General features: G+C 40.6%; 1 protein-coding gene across 1 annotated transcript in view; it reads left to right on the forward strand.

Moving 5' to 3' along the window:
• Positions 1 to 14,371, forward strand: part of PRB3 (proline-rich protein BstNI subfamily 3) — a 26,141-nt gene extending 11,770 nt beyond the window's left edge. Inside the window, exon 3 of the mRNA XM_010858773.1 lies at positions 13,404 to 14,371. Coding sequence (XP_010857075.1) covers positions 13,404 to 14,371 — 968 coding nt within the window. The remainder of the gene's footprint in view (positions 1 to 13,403) is intronic.
• Positions 14,372 to 16,001: the final 1,630 nt, after the last annotated feature.

Below are 16,001 nucleotides of genomic sequence, written 5' to 3' on the forward strand. Positions count from 1 at the left end.
GAAATCTGTGGCTCATCTTTCCTCTCATTTATGTATGCCAGCAAATTTGGAAAACTCAGCAGTGGCCATGGGGCTGGAAAAGGTCAGTTTTCATTCCAAGCCCAAAGAAAGACAATGCCAAAGAATGTTCAAACTGCTACACAATTGCGCTCATCTCACACGCTAGTGAAGTAATACTCAAAATTCTCCAAGCCAGGCTTTAGCAGTATGTAAACCATGAAATTCCAGATGTTCAAGCTGGATTTAGAAAAGGCAGAGGAGCTAGAGATCAAAATGCCAACATCCCTGGATCATCAAAAAAGCAAGAGAGTTCCAGAAAAATATCTACTTCTGCCTCACTGACTAGGCCAAAACCTTTGACTGGTGGATCATAGCACACTGTATAAAATTTTTAAGACATGGGAATACCAGATACCTTACCTACCTCCTGAGAAATCTGTATGGATGTTTAGAAGCAACAGTTAGAACTTGACATGGAACAACAGAGTGGTTACAAATTAGGAAAGCATTATGTCAGGGTAATATTTTGTCACCCTGCTTACTTAACTTCTATGAGAGTACATCATGTGAAATGCCGGGCTGGATGAAGCACAAGCTGGAATCAAGATTGCTGAGAGAAATATTAATAACCTTAGACATGCAGATGATACCACCCTGATGGCAGAAAGCAAAAAAGAACTGAAGAGCCTCTTGATGAAAGTGAAAGAGGAGAGTAAAAACATTGCCTTAAAACTCAACATTCAGAAAACTAAGATTATGGCATCTAGTCCCATCACTTCATGGCAAATAGATGTGGAAACAATGGAAACAGTGATAGACTTTATATTTGGGGGCTCCAAAATCACTGTAGATGGTGACTGCAGCCGTGAAATTAAAAGATGCTTGCTCTTTGGAAGAAAACCTATAACCAACCTCGACAGCATATTAGAAAGCAGAGACATTACTTTGCCAATGAAGGTCCATCTAGTCAAAGCTATGGTTTTTCCAGTAGTCATGTATGGATGTTAATGTTGGACTAAAAATGAAACTGATGTCAAAGAATTCGTGTATTTGAACTGTGGTGTTGGAGGAGATGCTTGAGAGTCCCTTGGACTGCAAGGAAATCAGACCAGTCAACCCTAAAGGAAGTCAGTCTTGAATACTCATTGAAAGGACTGATGCTGAAGTTGAAACTCCAATACTTTGGTCACCTGATGCAAAGAACTGACTCACTGGAAAAGACCCTGATGCTGGGAAGGATTGAAGGCAATAGGAGAAACAGGGGACAGAGAATGAGATGATTGGATGGCATCACCAACTCGATGGACATGAGTTTCAGCAAGCTCTGGAGGTTGGTGATGGAAGGGAAACCTGGTGTGCTGCAATCTGTGGAGTCTCAGAGGGTCAGATACTACTGACTGACTGAACTGAACTGATGTCCCTTCTTTACCAGCTTCCACACTGCAATGTGATCTCCCAAGTCCCAAGCAGAGTCTCAGCATCGTCCTCCTTCATTCTTACCAGAAAATGGGCCTTGAACTGAGCTAAGGGTCAGCAAGGCCACTGAGAGCAGGACCAGCAGCTTCTTGGAGGATGCTCTGGAATGTTCTCAATTCTGTGCTGGGATAAATCAGGCAGCTTCCTTTACAAAGGGGACAAGAACAATAGAATCTTTGAGTCCTATACTGAACAGTCCTCATCACTGGATAGACATGGCTTATAGTTGGGACTTAGCCCAGCAGGATGGAGTGGATAGGCTCTGCCTAGTGTCTCATTTTGAAAAGGTTCAGCATGTGAGTTGTGCAAGGTTTTTGAAGGAACATTGTCCAAGCAGTCAGCACAGATATTTGAATTATTGTCATATTTGTATGTTCCATGTGTTCCCTGAGACTCTTTCTCTGTCTCCCCTCTGTGTTCTTTATGTGTTTATGTGTGTATGTATGTATATGTGTTGGCAGTGATCCTACAACCCAAAGTGAAGTTGATCAATATCTCTGGCCGTTATTATGACAGAACTCCATCATTCATGGTATTTGGGTACCTATGTATATGATATGTAGCAGAACATTTTGATGATGTAGAGATTATTTCTGTTTCTCTTTGAAGTGCATGTGGAGAACCTATGCTTGTGCACACATGGAAGGCAGAAGATTGACAGTCAGCTCAGGCCCCAAGAGGTCATCTAAGATTCCTTGGTTCTAAAACCAAAGCTTGTCATTGTTGAACAAAGATAACCTAAGACTTTCTATTCTTATTAATATTCTTGGGATTTATAATATTTAGGAAAATAGATACAAAAACAACTGTAGGGTTTATAGAATAGAACAAGATGAATCCATAGTTCTTTGAATGTGTGTGCTGATTCACTCAGTCGTGTCTGACTCTTTGCAACCCCATGGACTGTATGTAGCCCACCAGGCTCCTCTGTCCATGGAATTCTCCAGGCAAGAATACTAGAGTGGGTTGTCATTTCCTCCTCCAGGGGATCTTCCCATACCAGGGATTGAACCCAGGTCTCCTGTAGTGCAGGCTGATTCTTTACCATCTTAGTCTCCAGGAAAGCCCAGTTCTTCAGATAGTTCATATAATTTGATGTCCCTAAGACTTCTTCTATGTTCTTTCCCTTTTTTTAAATCTTCTGTAAGATTCTCTTTGGCTTTATTTCTGCTAGGAAATATTTTTAACCTCCCCCTGACCCTGGCCCCCACTGATAATTTAGTGCCACAAGTATGCACCCAACACAACATCTGATATCTCTTCAAAATCTCAAATGCATTGGCTTGATAAGCCCTTTTTCTGTCAGTTTGAATGTTGCCAAATGTTTTCAGGTTGTTATTCAACACAGGGGAATTTTCTCTACAATATTCTGACACTATTTTCTCCCCATTTTCAGTCTGAAACTTTTTTCCTGTTTTTCCTGGTAAATCAATTCTTTTCGTGTTTATTTTAATTTTTGTATGTAGCTGTTTTGCTATGACTTCAGGGAAATTTTTACTTAATGACTTAATTAGGGTCTATTCTATTCTTCACTAGGGTTTTTTACATTTATTTGAAAAATTCAGCACAAGCTATTATGTTTCCAAAATATTTTAAAATGACATTTATTTTTTTATCATTTATTCAGTTGGCTGTACCAGGTCTTAGTTGCAGCATGTGGAATCTAGTTCCCTATCCAGGGATCGAATCTGAGCCCCTAGCATTGGCAGCTCGGAGTCTCAGCCCCTGGACCACCAGGGAAGTTCTCCCAAATATTTTTTGATTACCTGCATTCCACTTCTCAGTTGCTTTTTATTCTACTGTACTTACTAGTTTTCTACTCATCCTTTTTTTTATATAATTAAGATTAGTTAAGATAATCAGCTGGAAATTATATCAAAACTAGTGTAATATTCTTGTTCATATTTTGACCGGGGCTAGTGTTAATGTTAGAATGGTATGCTTGGGGTTTCAGAAGGTGAAAGTGAAGGTGAAATTCGCTCAGTCGTGTCCAACTTTTTGTGACTCCATGGACTGTAGTCCATGGAATTCTCCAGGCCAGAATACTGGAGTGGGTAGCCTTTCCCTTCTGCAGTGGATCTTCCCAACTCAGGAATTGAACCAGGGTTTCCTGCACTGCAGGCAGATTCTTTACGAACTGAGCTAGAAGGAGGGCCACATAACTGGAAGTCCTAAACACAGTACCCTTGACCAGTGTGGATGAGGGGCTCCTTGCTCTACATATGAGCATCTTCATCTGTGCCTTTGTGGAACTTGCAGATAATTAGCACAGGAAGGCTTCCTGATATTTACAATGGGTTTTTCTACCTTGCTCTTGCAGAGTGACAGTGCAGATTGGTTTCTTTCCCTAGCATAATAAAGGATGTATTTCAGAAAGGGGACTGCATCTGCAGTTAAAGGAAAGCTATGTGGCCATGTGGTGAGGCAGAATGCTTCCAACTGAGTTTGGTGGGATAAAAGGAGATAACAGGCCCCCTTTATTGTATTGGGATGACTGTCTCCGGTTTCCTCAGACAATAATTTGGAAAGGAATGGGGAGAAGAACAGTCCTGACCAGGTGACATTTGGTAGACCTTCTAGTGGGAAAGGAGGGTCAGAGATAAGGAAGAGAGCGAAGTTGCAGTCAACTTGAATGGGGGGTGGGAAGGAGCAGTCCTGCTGGAAGCCAGGCTTCCCTTTGTCTTTTGATGACTGGAAAAGGGCAGGTGATTCTTCAAAATATCACTCAGTTCAGAACATTTTACTAACCTTCTACAATGTCAACAACACAGGGAAGAGATTAGTGTGCTGTGACAGAAAAAATATCAGCCTTGAAATCACCAAAACAACAAAAACAGATTAAATGGAAGAGATGAAAGAGAAGGCTGCCATGCAGGAAGGATGGGGAGGACTCAAAGAGCATGATTGCAGCAGAAGCTTGGGTACCTGAAAAGGAATGGAGGGAACCAAGAAATGCACTTGCCTAATATGGACGCTTAATTTAACATGTTCCCAGGAGAATTTCTAATTTTTTCCCCTAAAACCTGCTCTCCTACAATCTTTTCTCAGTTAAAAAGAGCTGTTTCATCCTTTTGTTTAAAACTTGGGGATTCATTCTTTTTTTTTTTATTTTATTTTATTTTTAAACTTTACATAATTGTATTAGTTTTGCCAAATATCAAAATGAATCCGCCACAAGTATACCCGCGTTCCCCATCCTGAATCCTCCTCCTTCCTCCCTCCCCATACCATCCCTCTGGGTCGTCCCAGTGCACTAGCCCCAAGCATCCGGTATCGTGCATCGAACCTGGACTGGCAACTCGTTTCATACATGATATTTTACATGTTTCAATGCCATTCTCCCAAATCTTTCCACCCTCTCCCTCTCCCACAGGGTCCATAAGACTGTTCTATACATCAGTGTCTCTTTTGCTGTCTCATACACAGGGTTATTGTTACCATCTTTCTAAATTCCATATATATGGGTTAGTATACTGTATTGGTGTTTTTCTTTCTGGCTTACTTCACTCTGTATAATAGGCTCCAGTTTCATCCATCTCATTAGAACTGATTCAAATGTATTCTTTTTAATGGCTGAGTAATACTCCATTGTGTATATGTACCATTCTTAACTATTCATCCCCAATACTTGCCAATCAGCAAGTCCACTTGGCTGGACCATCAAAATATAGTCCGAGTATGAGGCCATCCTTAATCTCCACCACAGGAATCTGGTGCAGAAAATGTTCCTTTCTCTCCTGGAGGGGTATAACAGCGTCAAAGTTGGTCTCACTAGCATTCTTGCCCTCCGCCTCATCCCATATCAGTTATCCACCCAACAACCAGAATGATCTCTGAAAAAAAAATGTAAACAAGATTATATCAAGTTCTTGCTTAAGATCCCCCAATTTTTCCCTTACATATGTAATCAGCTATGCATTTCCTTGTAGCTCAGTTGGTAAAGAATCTGCCTGCAGTGCAGAAGACCCGGGTTCGATCCCTGAGTTAGGAAGATCCCCTGGAGGAGGAAATGGCAACCCACTCCAGTATCCTTGCCTGGAAAATCTCATGGACAGAGGAGCCTGGTGGGCTGCAGTCCATGGGGTTGCAAAGAGTCAGGCACAACTGAGTAACTAATACTTACTTATACGTTTCCTACCTCAGCTTTCAATAACTGTATTGATCTGTGACAGAAAAAGAAGCTCCAAAAGGGGCAGAATATGACTCTTGTTGCATCGAATCCTCCACGTCTAAAAAGTCCAGCTAACAGATGAACGTGAGTCTGGGTGAACTCTGGGAGTTGGTGATGGACAGGGAGGCCTGGCGTGCTGCGATTCATGGGGTCGCAAAGAGTCGGACACAACTGAGCGACTGAACTGAACTGAACTGAACAGATTTGAAAGAACTATCCTTGGTTGTTTCACAAAATACCAGCTTTTTATAGGTAAGTCAAATACCCATTGATTCTTGCAGAACTATTTCATTTTTCTGAGATATTTTGTATACTGCAAATAGCACTCTTTTTTTCCCCACCAAGATCATTTTAGTTTCAAATGCAAGAAACCCAGCTAAATTTACCTTTAGGAGAAAAGGAAAATTTAATATGAAAATAACAAGGACCTCAAATGAGTGAATCAGTGGCTCAAAAATGTTACCAAAAGCCTTCTATCCAGGGGTCTCCAAACTTGGACTTTGGACCGGTACTGGAGTACTGGTGTGTACTTTGTGTGTTAGGAACCACACTGTACAGCAGTAGGTGAGTGCTGGGCAAGTGAGTAAAGCTTCATCCGTATTTACAGCAGCTCCTCATTCCTCACATTACCGCTTAAGCCTCATCTCCCATCAGATGGGCTGCAGCATTATATTCTCATAGGAGGGAGAACCCTACTGTGAAATGCAGATGGGAAGGCTCTAGATTGCATGTTCCTTATGAGAATCTAATGTCTGGTGATCTGAGGTGGACCTGAGGCAGTGATGCTGACACTGGGAAGTGACTGCCACTGTCTCCCATCATCTGTCTAGTCGCAGGAAAACATACTTGGGGCCCTCACTGGTTCTGCAATATAGTGCATTGTATAATATTTCATTATATGTTAAAATGTAATAATAATATAAATAAAGTGCACAATACATTTAATGTGCCTGAATCATCCCCAGAACATCCCACCCCACACTGGTCTGTGGAAAGGATGTTTTCCAGGAAACTGATCCCTGGTGCCAAAAGGATTCTGGACTGCTGCTTTGATCAATTACTATCTTTTACTATGTGGCTGCCCATGGCTCCATACCTCATCCTCTCATCTTAGGAACTCATTCCTATATTTTCCTATGGAAATATTTCCTACAATTAAATCTCTCTCTCATTCTTTCTTTCACTTTCCACTGTATTTCCTAAGTATGCTCATACTCCTGTTTCTTATCTGTGCTGATGCTCATTAAGTGTAGGGGTTTGTGAAAGTCACTGATCTTATTATGCTCAGATTCCCTCATATGAAAAGTGAACATGATGCAAACAAATCAGGAGCGATTATGAAACTAAAAAACTAATGAATTTTTAAGATTTGTGTCCGTGCTAGGCACAGAGGAATGATCATGGAAATTTAGCTATACAACAGCACATATAAAAATTTTGTTCTGTGACAAAGATGCAATTCAAGTCAAGGACAGAGATAGAGTTATTCCATAGAGTTTAAGAATGATTATCCAATTATTTTTAAACACTAATTTTAGAGCATTACCACACAGCAATCACATTAAAAAGTTTTGAATGCATTAAAGAGGTATATGTGATTTTTTTGGCCTCAAAAAAATGTGTATGTATTTATGCTGTTGAGGTGGATAAGTAGGAAGTTAATGTTTATAATAGTGAGGTGGAAGGTGAAGTAAGGACACTTAGGGTATAAGAGGAGAAAAAAGTCTGAAACAGTACACAAAATCCATAGACATAAAGGAAAAGATAAAGATGCTTTAAAACTTTAAAGATTTTATAATAAAAATTACCCATGAATAAAATTAAAGACATTGAAGAAATTAGAAGCAAATATTTATCCAATATGTTGTACAAGGATTGATATCCATAATATACAATAAACCCACATGATAAGAAAATGTAAAAAATAGATAAAAATGAATGAATACAATTACAGACCATGCACTCAACCCTGCTACAGGAGACTGTCAGTGTGATTTTCAAAGGCATCCCTGCCCTCAGATATTGTTTCAAGTCTAGAGCTCTATGTGTAGGAATGGGTTGACTAGGCTAGACTAGGCTGAGAAGCTAAAGGTGGCAACTGTGATCATGCCTGGATCCATGCTGCTTTACTCTGTAGTCATCCCCACCATGGAAGCTATAGTACAACTATATTTTTATTTGGCTACACTGTGCAGCATGCAGGATCTCAGTTCCCAGACAGGGGATGGAACCCATGCCCCCTGCACTAGGGCCGAGTCTTAACCACTGGACAACCAGAAAAGTCCCTACTACAGCTATTTTTGAGAGAAGTTTATATTAATTGTTTTCTAACTGCAGACATTTTGCCAGAATTTCAGTTTTTGGTATGCACTGGTTATATACAGGGCATTCTCCACAAAACACACAAGCATGAGATTAGAGACTTTGGACATTGCTGGCACTACCATATAAACACTTCAATTTTCACTATATTTCACTGAACCTAAGGTGCTACAGATGATCAAATACACCAAGAAAGAAAAAGCTTAGCCTATTAAGACACTACACACTATCAGTTGTAGGATTGATCCTATTCCAGTTACCACTGAGTGGAACAAGTCAACCCAAAACTTAGTGACATAGAAGAGCTTTTTTTATTATATGCATGGGTTCTGTGGGTCAGAAATCAAAAGGCCCAGAGGCATTGCTTCTCTCTGTTCCACATTGATAGGACTTCAACTCCAACAGCTCGAAGGCTGGCAATGACACAACTACTGAGACAGAACTACCTGGGCCATCCTTACTCACACACCTAGAAATTCGTGCTGCTCCCTATGGGAACCTCCACTGAGTTTTCAGCCAGAGCACACACCAGTGGCCTCACTCTGTGGTCTCTTTTCTCAAGCCACTTTTGGCTTCCTCACAACATGCAGTCAGGTTTCTAAGAAAACAAACTGGGCTTGCATGGGATTTTTATGAGCTGGGCTCAAGAGTCACAAAACAGCTTTGACTAAAAAATCAAAGCTCAGCCCAACTAAATGAGGCATCCACAACTGTATCCAACACTACTGTGCCTCCCCCAGAGAAATTCATATGATTGTGCTCAAATGAGTACATGCATGACCTTGATTCCTGTAGTGTTTGTAATACAATCAAAAAAATTAATTTATACAAATTTATTCAAAGTCTAACATACTATGTTGGTGAAGGGACTTAAAAAGTTCCACTCAGTTTCAAAGGAAAGACACATACCACATCCCTAGAAAATAGAAATCCAAACCTCAGAGTGGGCAGTTGATTTTAGGACTTCCCTGGTGGCTTAGATGGTAAAACATCTGCCTACAGTGTGGGAGACCTGGGTTCAACCCCTGGGTCAGGAATATCCTCTGGAGAAGGAAATGGCAACCCACTGCAGTATTCTTGCCTGTAAAATCCCATGGACAGAGGAGCCTGGTAGTATATAACCTGATATAACCAAGACATGATAGTAGTTGAGGGTAATATGAATGTTCATAAGCAGAAGGAACAAAGTCTCTGTTCTGAAAGAAATTCCCTGTTCTGAAAGAAAGTCCATCTGGAGGAAAAGTGAGCCATTCATTAACCACCTGAACAAAATCCTTCTTTTAAGGATATCTGCTTCCTTGCTTTCTGCATGTCTTCATAAAACCAGGAGGGAGATATGTGTTACTTAGATCCCATAAAAAAGAAGTTGTAGTTGTATTTGTCTATGTTTCGGAGGCAGAGGAATGAATTTCCAGCCCCCATTATTTTGCTGACTCAAGTGAGCTGAGTCTGCAGACACGTGGACACAAAAATGTTGAGAACGTTTGTCATCGCTCTGATCACTGAGGAAGTGGCATCAGCTCTGGAGCCCAGAACCTGGGAAACACTCTCAGGCAAATGACTGAAAGCAGTGTAGGAGATATATAAATGCACACTTTGATAGACAACCCTTTGCCAGTCTTTCTCTCTGGGCTTTCTAAATTTTTAGAGTTATTATGACTAAAAAATCAAAGCTCAGCCCAACTAAATGAGGCATCCACAACTGTATCCAACACTACTGTGCCTCCCCAGAGAAATTCATATCATTGTGCTCAAATGAGTACATGCATGACCTTCATTCCTGTAGTGTTTGTAATACAACCAAAAAATTAATTTATACAAATATCGTCATATGAAAGGGAGAAGAATAAGACTAGAAACCTGTGTTAATTGCTGATATTAAAAACAAACATAACTGTATGGGAAAATAACTTTTTCTCAACTCACCTATTAAGATCACAGGAAAAGTTCAGCAACTGAACAGAGGAACGCAAATAGCCAAAAGGTTTCTAAACACAATATCTTGTGGTGAGATTGTTAAAAATCAACACAGCTAGTAAAGGGTTAAAAGACCCTAATCAAATAGTCAAATAAAATTACCCCAAAATGCATAGAAATTAAAGTACATATCAAAGTTAAAAATAGGGAGGATTAATTTAACAGAGAAAATATCAACACATAAGATTTGGATAAACAATGGAGATAAATGAGTGTCAGAATATGTTAGGCATTATTCGCTGTGTTAAAAAATAAGCAGATACCCAGAGGGATGGTATGGGGAGGGAGGTGGGAGGGGGGTTCAGGATGGGGAACATGTGTACATCTGTGGTGGATGCATGTTGATGTATGGCAAAACCAATACAATATTGTAAAGTAATAATAATAATAATAAAATTTTTTTAAAAATGTTTAAATGTGGAAAAAATAAATAAATAAACTAAATAGTGGTTCCAGCCAAAAAAAATAAATAAATAATAAGTGGATAAAACATTTTCTACCATGGGAAATGAAGATAAAGGCAATGAAGCTTTGAAGGGACTGTCAGATTGCCTTTCTGGAGTGCGTAACTGTGGCCATGAAATTATCAGTAGACTACTGATTAAAAATATTTAACTAGGTTAAAAATATTTCCTAGGAATACATAAAACAGAATCTCATAATCATTCTAGAAAAGGGATGCTACATGGGACAAGTCATAGAGATAAAAGATAACATCACCTATTCAAAGAAATATGTATTCATTTCATTCTGTCCTGGAAACCTCATTCTGGATTCTGTGTCCACCTTTCATATGACTAAATATCATACTCTTAAGAATATTCATAAGAATAGAAAATCTTAGGTCAGCTTGTAGGAAAATACCAAAACATTCCTATTAGAGCCAGAGAGACTTGGATGATGAATGGTGGCCTGAGCAGGCCAGGGGTCAATGTTTTGCCATATATGCTTGACAAAGCATGAGTTTTCCACATAAAATTCAAAGATAAACAGAGATGACCTCTATCATCAAAATGTTTTGCTGTGTATCCTATTCACAGGCACACAAATACAATGAGAGATGGGATTTGGACCATAATGACCTGAGATATTGACCAAGTTCATTTGCAGGTACAGGATCATGGCCAACATACTCGCAAACACATGAAGAGCACATTAGAAGGACAGAGATACAGTCTCACCAAAAAGACTGAACATCAAATTATGACAGGCAATTCTAATATGGTCTAATAGGTACTGACTTCTTGGACATGCTCTTCAAAACGATTTGCCCAAGTCACATGTTGTATCTTTTAGAACTGACACTCTACCCAAACTAAATGACACTCTAATAGCATTCTACCCACTCCATCCTGCTGGGATAAGATCCAACCATATTCGTATCGATTTGGTGACGAGGTCGGCCCACTATAGAACTCAAAGATACCATTGTTCTGATCCCCTTTACAAAGAAAGCTGCCTGGTTCCTCTTAGCACAGAGCTGAGAGCAAATCCAGAGCTTCCTCCAAAATGCTGCTGATCCTGCTTTCAGTGGCCTTGCCGGCCCTGAGCTCAGCTCAAGACCCAATTTCTGGTAAGAATAAAGGGGCAGGGTTCTGAGCCTCTGCCTGGGGCTTGGGAGATCACACCACAGTAAGGAAGCTGGTAAAGAGGGGATGTAAATGAAAGGAAAGATGAGCTACGGAATTCTCAAGACAAGGATAAGGCCCTTCACACCCTCATTGATGCTAAGGTCTCACATTTTACTTAAAGTGAAATTTGAGGTGTATACAGAACTCTGAGCAAAGAATGACAAAGCATATTGAGATTTTTAACAAAACTCTCTCTGGGTTATGAAGGATGCATTGCAAAATGGCAAGACTGGAACAGAGAAGTTCTCTCACGAAGATTTATGGTAATGGAAAGAGGCAGTGCATGAAGGTGGCCATGTGAGGAGATGCCAGATGGATGGAGGAGGTGAAGCCCATTCAGAGATATTTCAGAGATGGACACAAGGATAATATTTCTCTCTCTCTACATGGAGATAAAGAGATTCCAGGACCCAGGGTCTCATTTGACTCACACTCGCATTTAATATATCTATGTGCTGTCCCCTGTTGGGTCAAGATTGTATTCACATGTTTATTCCTGGTTGCCCCAGCTTGAAAAAACATGCTAATATAAGTAAAGTATTTCATGAAGATAGAGGGCAGAAGGACATTAGAATATGACACTGAAATACCCCAGCACTTAAATTAACATTAGGGTTCAACAGGTCCCAGAGAAGACAAAAATACCTTATGTCCTTTGAGTTTGATTGTCCTCAGCACAGGAACAATCCTGTACCCCTTCACATCCTCTTCCGTTTATAACAGCATTGCACATTGGGGTTGAAAAGTTAATTTAGGGGATATACAGATTGTGATTGGAAGTGTCCCATTCCTGGTAGACTAGTTGTTAGCCTTAATGGATTGAGAACTTCCTTGACACTTCAACTTCTGCTTGTTTCCTAGACAGAAACAGTGAAGAATTTCTCAGCAACATACCAGTTAAGGCTCAACTAACCGTCCATCAACTTTCTTTCCTATCTTTAGCAACTTCTCACTTCTCTGATTTTTTTTAATCATCATTCTCTTATAAAGAATTAAGTAGTGTTAAAACCCCTAAAGATATAGACAGTCCTTTGGGAACCATGATTCTGGGGACCGTGAACAGGACCCTAACTTGAAAAACAAAGATGTCTACTGTGGATAACCAGAGAGTATGCTGCCTATTCTCTTGGGCCAGAAATGATTGCTGAAAGAGGACAGCATAGGGAAGTAATCTTAAGTCTGACATCTGCTTACCAAGAACCAAAACCCTCAGCTGTTTCCATTTCCCTGTTATTCCTCTCTCTAAATATGTGGTCTAGGAAAAATGCAAAGAAACTAGATCAGGTTCCATTTTCTCTGTTTTTCACTGTTCAATATGTCCCCCATACCTTATTAAATTTTGTAAAAGTTATTTAGTGACCACATCGGGGCCATCACTTTGTCTCTCTCTCAACTACCAGGGCTCCACTTAGTCTTAGAGCCAAAGAGTTCCACATATGCGTTCAGCCAGCCAGACTCAGAGCCACAATTGACAGGTTATTTCAGAGACACAAACTATAACTGGCAATGTAACTGACATGCAATATCCCTTTGCTTATCTTCTGTCCCTGGAGACATCCCCTGGTGATGCTAAGATATCCAGCATCTTCATTTTTTTTTTTTCCAAATTGAAGACACTCTTTTTCTCAAGAGCAAAGAACTAAGACTCAACATCACTAGTATATGGGTGAACAGAAGCACCACACAAGAAAGGAGGAAGTAGGAAGGAACTTGATAGTTAAGAGACAGGTTCTGGAGGAAAGGAGTCTGATAAGGTCCTAAGAGATCAAAATGAGAGGGGAGCCTTCCATCACCTACTGCCTCTCTTCTTGTACCATATACTGCAGATGCAAACAACTCAAACTCAGTTGAGGACTTTCAAAGACCACCCCTACAAGGTGATGAAGCTGAGCAAGAAACACCCCTAGAAGATGGTAAACATCACCACAGACCACCACCAAAGGATGATAAACCTCATCACAGACCACCCGCACAAGGTGATGAAGCTGAGCAAGAACGACCCATACAAGGTGATGACGATGAGCAAGGAACACCCCCAGAACATGGTAAACATCACCACAGACCACCACCAAAGGATGGTAAACCTCATCACAGACCACCCCCAAAAGATGGTAAATCTCATCACAGACCACCCCCACAAGGTGATGAAGCTCAGCCAGGACAACCCCCACAAGATGGTGAGCCTGAACAGGTACCATCCTCACAAAATGGTGAACCTCAGCAGGGACGACTCCCAAGTAGAGGTCTTTGTAATCATAGTTCTCCCCCACCTCCTCCTGAGAGGAATCACAGACCACCCACACAGGATGGTCAACGTCGACAGGGACCACCCCCACCAAGAGGTCCTCATAATCATCATTTTCCCCTGCCTCTCCTGGAAAGAATCAGGGACCATGCCCACAAGAAGATCAACCTCAACAGGGAACACCCCCAGAAGATGGTGAACAGCAACAGGGACCATCTTCACAAGAAAATCAACCTCAAGAGGAAACACTGCCAGAAGATGGTGAACAGCAACAGGGACCATCTTCACAAGAAGATCAACCTCAACAGGAACCATCCTCACAAGATGATAAACCACAGCAGGAACCCCACCCCCCCACCCCCACATAAGATGGTGATCAACAACAGGGATCCACCTCACAAGATGGGGAACAATAGCAGGGACCATCCCCTCCAAGAAGGTCAACCTCAGCAGAGACCACTTCCACCAAGAGGTCCTCCTAACGGTTGTTCTCCTCCACCTCCTCCTGGGAGGAGTCAGATACCTCCACCCCCAGGGCATGGACCATAAAGACCTCCCCAAGGCTCACCACCCCAGTAATCTGGAATTCAGTGACAGGTATGACTCAAGCTCATTCTTCATCAATAATGAGCTTTATATGTCTCAAACTTTGTGAGTCACTGAATCACCTGGAAACATGTTGAAATTTCATGGTCCTGAATCCTAGTTCTAAAGATTCCTATTCAGATATATGCAAGAGGGCAGCAAGAGCTTTTACTTTTAATGAGCTCTCCAAGGTGATTCTGATTGTGAGAAACATGGACCATAAATTGTCTTTTCCTGGATGATCACCTGCCCTAAATGGGCTGATAATGAGGAAGTAGAGCCACGTTCTTTCCTCTCCTCCTCCTCAGGCAAAATGACTACCCTTTTCAAGTTTCCACCCAACCAGGCCTCTCAGGTCCAGTGTCCCTGTAAATGATACTTTAACTTTATGCTGCTAAATTTATCTAGCTAAAATATTTCCTTTTAAATATCAAAATTTCCTTTAGTGTATGCTCAAGGTAAAAAAAAAAAAAAATGACTGAACAGCAAAGCGTGAGGCTAATTCTTAAAGACATCCTACCATCCTACCTCCCCACTTTCTTCTCTAAAAGCCACAAGTATCCCTTTTCAACATGCTTTTGGAAACATTGATGCCTACATAAACATAGGGAATGTTTTTTCACCCACAAATTATATTATACTTTACATGAAGATCCATAGACTGCTCATTTCAAATAACATCTTGTAAAACTTTCATACAGCTATAAGAATGTTTGATTCTCGTCTTGTTTTCTTTTTAATTTGTACTCTACCATTCTCTGACTAGTGCCCTGATTTCTTTAACCAACTCTTTATGAATGGACATTTAGGCTGGTTTCAGTTTTTCACTAGTGAAAAATTGGTTGCAGTAACCATCTTTGTAAATATATATTTAAACACTTTACATAGCAACTAAGAGATAATCAACCTAAGAATAATTTTTTTTAACCTTTCAAGCAATATTTTAAAGTCCATTATTTGTTAGGTATATGAAAAGAGTAGACCAAAGAGATTTGGAAGGAAACAGGAGAGGGCAGAAGAAGAGAGGGGGAAATGTGGACTCTAAGCTACTTCCTTTCACAGCTTTCTGCAAGGATTATAAGCCACCTCTGTACCTTCTACCGCACAACTGCACTCATCTCACGTGCTAGTAAAGTAATGCTCAAAATTCTCCAAGGCAGGCTTCAGTAATACGGGAACCATGAACTTCCAGATGTTCGATCTGGTTTTAGAAAACGCAGAGGAACCAGAGATCAAATTGCCAACATCCACTTGGATCATGGAAAAAGTAAGAGAGCTCCAGAAAAACATATATTTCTGCTTTATTGACTATGCCAAAGCCTTTGACTGTGTGCATCACAATAAACTATGGAAAATTCTGAAAGAGATGGGATTACCAGACCACCTGATCTGCCTCTTGAGAAACCTATATGCAGGTCAGGAAGCAACAGTTAGAACTCGACATGAAACAACAGACTGGTTCCAAATAGGAAAAGGAGTACGTCAAGGCTGTATATTGTCACCTTGCTTATTTAACTTATATGCAGAGTATATCATGAGAAATGCTGGACTGGAAGAAGCACAAGCTGGAATCAAGATTGCTGGGAGAAATCTC

Source organism: Bison bison, unplaced genomic scaffold, assembly GCF_000754665.1.
Source record: "Bison bison bison isolate TAMUID 2011002044 unplaced genomic scaffold, Bison_UMD1.0 scf7180017864390, whole genome shotgun sequence".
Lineage (NCBI taxonomy): Eukaryota > Metazoa > Chordata > Mammalia > Artiodactyla > Bovidae > Bison > Bison bison.